Raw genomic sequence first — 5000 nt, forward strand, 5'->3', positions numbered from 1 at the left:
ATGTATATATATATATATATATATATATATGTATATGTATATATATTGTTGTGAATTCGCGCCCGCCGGCGTGTGGACGGCCACGTCACTCGAATCACAACCGCATCGCCCACCGGACAGACAATTCTGTCGTGACCCTCCGGGAACTATCGCCCGGAGCTAGTCATGGGTGGGCCTTTCAACCTCACCACAATTGTGCCAATCGGCCACCCGCGTAGCATAGGGTTGTTCGCCAAACTCGACCTACCTAAGTACCCACGCGGATGTTAAACCGGGCGATCGTACCTCGCCGCAGGTCGACTCCGGCACGAGCCGCTTGGGCGGCCCGTTCCGTACTATCGGGATAACCGAGCGGTGTTATCGTCGACCTCGACGGTTCAGATTATTTACCGGGCATTTTGCACCCACTACAAACCCTTTACGTGAAGCAGGATGGAGGGTCAATCAAGAAAAGACGAATCGAAACGGGAAAACAGTTCACACAATGCACATTTATTTCCCGGCACACGGAAAGCACATATATATATATATATATATATATATATATATATATATATATATATATATATATATATATATATATATATATATATATATATATATATATATATATATATATATATATATATATATATATATACATACAGCCATACAGTCAAAATGCACATATAGCAACCAAAACAAAAGCAACAACGACGCAGAGTTACTACCGACTACGCGCACACACGACAACACTTATACAGTTCTACGTTACAGACGGTGCCAACATACATTTACACAAAAGCAAAGGAAACAAGCCACCCTCATAGACAAGGGGGCAGACAGGCCTGTAGGCCAATATGTGCACGTGACCTGGAGGAGCGGCCAGGTCCGCGAGACCGGGGGGGGTCCTACCCGCGTCCTCGTGACTCGTTGGCGGGCGAGCCACAGATGTGGCTGCGCGGCTGTGCCCTCGACTCCATGCTCCTTGGCAGGTTTCGTTGACATGACGTTCGGAGTGGGGTGGGAACGGGGCCCCCTTTAGCACTATCTCAGAGCGGGGGAAAGGGGAATTGTTGATGCCCTGGGGGAAGGAGATGGCTGGCTGGCTTGGGTCCCGTGAGGAGCGATCCCACACCGCGACCTCGTCGCCAACCGCCGTCCTTCTCGCCTCGGACCCGAGCTCCTTTGCCTCTTCCCGCAACTCTTCTCAGCCGACTTCAGAACCCAACTCTCTCTGACACTCTCTTCCCCCGGCTCTCTTCCACTCTCCAACCAAAACTGACTTGCTCTGCCACGATTCGCCTTGCGTTCGCAGTTTTATAGGCTGGCAGGAGCAGCTAATATGCAAATATTCGGATCAGGATGACCTCGGGGGCGGAGCCACGCTCGCCCATTGGTCGGAGGAAATGGGGGCGTGAACCTCCCCTGATCCTAGAATTTGCATATATCGATTTAACACAGACGCGCCTGGAGGCGGGGTCAAGCCGCCCCGCGCTCGCTAATTGGACGGAGAAAAAGTGGGCGTGTTGCGTTCTTGATCCGAATTTTCCCTCGGAAAGGCCGCTTTTTGCACTCGCGGCTCGGTGCGCTCGGCACCAATCGCCGAACGGGCCCGAGACAGCCCGACGTTCAGTTTTTACAGGTGGTGCGGGAATGGCCGTAGAAGGAGAGATGTGAAGGTGGAGGGTTTTCGGTGGTGGTTGATGGTTATGGTGATGCGATATTTGCGGGATTGAGTCGTGAAGGTAAAGGTCGTGGCTGTTGGCGTTGTTGTTGTCTGAGGGTTGGAGCATGGTTGTAGTTGGTGACGATGGCTGGCGTGGTGGTTAAGGTGGTTGTGTGATGGCGGTTGAGACGTGGTTGGTTCAAAATAAAGATAGAACAGAAAAACGCCGAACTCAAAGGATCGCAGCCTGAATGAATCTCATAAATTCCCTCTGCACAACGGGTTTGGGCTATAACCACACATGTACTTACAGATATCTCACCTACGGGCCCTGAATGGTGGTTTGTGAATTTCCACAGCCGCAACAATATATATATATATATATGTGTATATATATATATATATATATATATATATATATATATATATATATATGTATATATTTCCGAAATGCAGGAAAAACGGTACACGATAGCGCAAAATTTTAGGGCCACCTTGCTCACCATTCTCCTGCGGTGTGCAGTATCAAGTTTCGTTCAAATCGGGCAATGCAAAAATTATTTAAAAAATCAATTCCCGATTCTGTTATGTACTCTTCGGAAGAATTTGATCAATGGAAACAACCTCAGCGGTATAGTTTGCTGGAGCTATCTTTTTTTTCTTGAAATGATTTTTTTTTTCATCAACCGCTGTCACAAAGGGTTCCCGGGTCGTCTCGGACTAATATAAATCTCCATTTACCAGGTATTTAAAAAAACTTTTTTTAAGGCAACTAACTTGCAGTGGGGGCATTGGGGCAACAGTTGGACACAATCAAGCAAGGGTTCAATAAATGAGCCAGTTTACGAGAAGAATGTATCGCGTGTCGGAGTGCTATGAGAACAGAGGGAGCAAGACTGGAGGAGAGGTGATAAAACCTCGAGGCAGGTGGCCTGCCTACAATGAGAGCATCAGGCCTTATTTTTGCCTCATTTTGGCAGATGCCACCAATGTTGAGATATTTCGATTCCAAAGATTCCAAGAAACTGATGTGATCTTGGTGTGCAAGCCCATGAGGGAGAGCAGTACTGCATTGAGTTACAGACAAAGCCCTTGTCGAGTGAGACGAATTCTGAATTTCAAGGAATGACTTGGAACGACTGAGGATGCTTCGTCTGCAGAAAACTTTGTGATCTGGTCTGTTTCAGAGAGGTCGTTGCTGAAGGCCATTTGAGAGACAATCCCTTCTAGTGCCTGACTATGGAAATGGATAAGTAGGTTTGTTTGATAATCCTTCTGGAACAGCAGAGTAAAACAGATTTTTCAAGGATTGAAGGACATGTTCCATTTCTCATAACAGCATCTCATAATTCTAGATCAACAGGAAATGATGTGGCTGCTGTCTGTCTGTCAGTGGGATGTGTGATTATACCATCCAATGTGGAGGGGTTTTCCAGAACATTGAAGAGTTTGTTTCAGTGAAGAACAAGACTGGGCCAACCACACTGCCTTGTGTCACTCCAGCCTCCAATGGTGAGGGATCTATTGATAGCAGCAAGTGGAGGAAGCTAGAAATTGGAGCTTTGCAAATAGAGCAGGATGTCAAACTGTTGATTGCCCAAGATGTATCCAGGGAGATGATCCTGATCTCCTGTTTTGAGAGTTTCATTCTCCAACCATTGTTGAGAAGCTGCATTGTGTGTGAGTGAAGAAATGAGATGTGTGCATTCTCAGTAGAGCAGCACTGACAAGTTTTTATGCCACCAGCCGAAGGCAGTTTCATGTTTCCAGGCTGTCCTGCTATCGATCCGTCCAACCATTGTTGGTTGCTTTTTTTTTTTTTTTTGTTAACCTGATAATTTGAACCCGTGAAGGAATTTCAACCAAACTTGGCACAAGTATGGATTGTAATACAAAGATGAACCGATTTAACCTTGGGTTAAACAGGACATAGGTCAAACGTCATGCTCTTTGAAAATCATTTTGTGGACTGCAATCAAGTTTGAAGCATCTTACGTTTTCTCTCTGACTTGTCTTCCTTCTCGTACTCTCATGTGACCTATAACTAGGATCAAACATAACAGTGGGTTGATGACACATGCTGGCGGAGGCATATCCATCAATGCATCTCGGTATAATTTGATTTTCTCGTCTTCTCTTGACAGTGATCAAAGGTTCATGGAGGAGATTGTGTGTGATATATTGGTGTGCATGCAGGAAGAAGACATTTGTATACTTGTATTAATTGCAAGGATGTTTTCCCATTGACAAATCAACATTGTGTATGGGATTTTAACTGAGGATCCCAGCATTGAGCCATCATCTCAGATGGGACCACCAAAAAGCTAAACCTGAAAAATGTCATCATGCTTTCAACCATTGTGATGCTTTCAAGGTTATTTTCTGGTTTGTGGCTAAAAACAAATTAATGTTGACATCTTTTAACAACAATATTGTGGAGTGAAGTATGTCATCTAAGTTGGCTCTTGTATGACTCTTCTTTCCAGTCCAAGCTGTTTCCAAATGTGTGGTATGCCGGGAGGCCTCGGAGGATTTGGTGGTCTTGGCCATCCACCATCGTCCACCACTGTCGTCAGGGTGCAGGGTCTTCCCCACAATGTTCGTATTAAGGACGTAATATCCTTCTTCAATGGTTACCAGGCAAGTAAAGTAAAAAAGCCAAGCCTGTGTGTCACTGTCATTCAACAGGTATTGGATGGAAGCTCCTGATCAAATGTAGGAACCACATTTTTGTGCATGTTTTGCTGCAGGAACGGCGTTAACTTATTGTCTCGATGGTTGTAATCTCCATTTGCGGGTTTTAGAAGGTGGAACGGAGTCGTGAATAGTCACTTCCGTTTTGGTGAAGGATCATCACGATACCAAGCTGTGAAGTTTTGTTGAAGGATCGTCACTTAACCTCCATTTGTGCTTTGTTTGTAGTAATATTCCATGGGTTCGTTTTTAAGATCTTGGTGAGGTTCTTCTTTTTCATTCCTGTTGCTCCAACTGTCTCCAGCACAATATCGGCACTCCTCACTTCATTTTTCAGATTGTGTTGACTAATTTTTTTGAGGGAATAAATTTGGTTGTGTGAGGTTTGAGAGGTTGTAGCTGAATAAATAAAAAATACATGAAGAAGGATGTTCACATTCAAATATATAGTCGCACCTTGCATATTCGTGGTTTATAAAATGCGATCTCCTTTTATTTGCGTCATCACAGTTTTTATCGGGATTTTTTATTTTTTTCCTCATGAATCAAGAACCGGCAGGAACCCATCCTCCCTTTTCAAATGAAACGATGCCCCGCTATTGGCGATGCACGGCATTTTCCAGGAACGTACCCCCCCGCGAATCGTGGGGTCTGACAG

The 5000-nt window shown here is 45.0% G+C and overlaps 1 protein-coding gene across 1 annotated transcript in view; it reads left to right on the forward strand.

Annotated features, from left to right (window-relative positions):
• The window catches only part of LOC147021976 (epithelial splicing regulatory protein 1-like), a 60266-nt gene that overhangs the window by 47064 nt on the left and 8202 nt on the right, over nucleotides 1-5000 (forward strand). Inside the window, exon 14 of the mRNA XM_085892470.1 lies at nucleotides 4135-4288. Within this exon, the coding sequence (XP_085748596.1) occupies nucleotides 4135-4288 (154 nt within the window). The remainder of the gene's footprint in view (nucleotides 1-4134; nucleotides 4289-5000) is intronic.

The sequence above is a fragment of the Eptatretus burgeri genome, chromosome 8 (genome assembly GCF_056783735.1).
Source record: "Eptatretus burgeri isolate ZD-2024b chromosome 8, Ebu_testis_v1, whole genome shotgun sequence".
Taxonomy (NCBI): domain Eukaryota; kingdom Metazoa; phylum Chordata; class Myxini; order Myxiniformes; family Myxinidae; genus Eptatretus; species Eptatretus burgeri.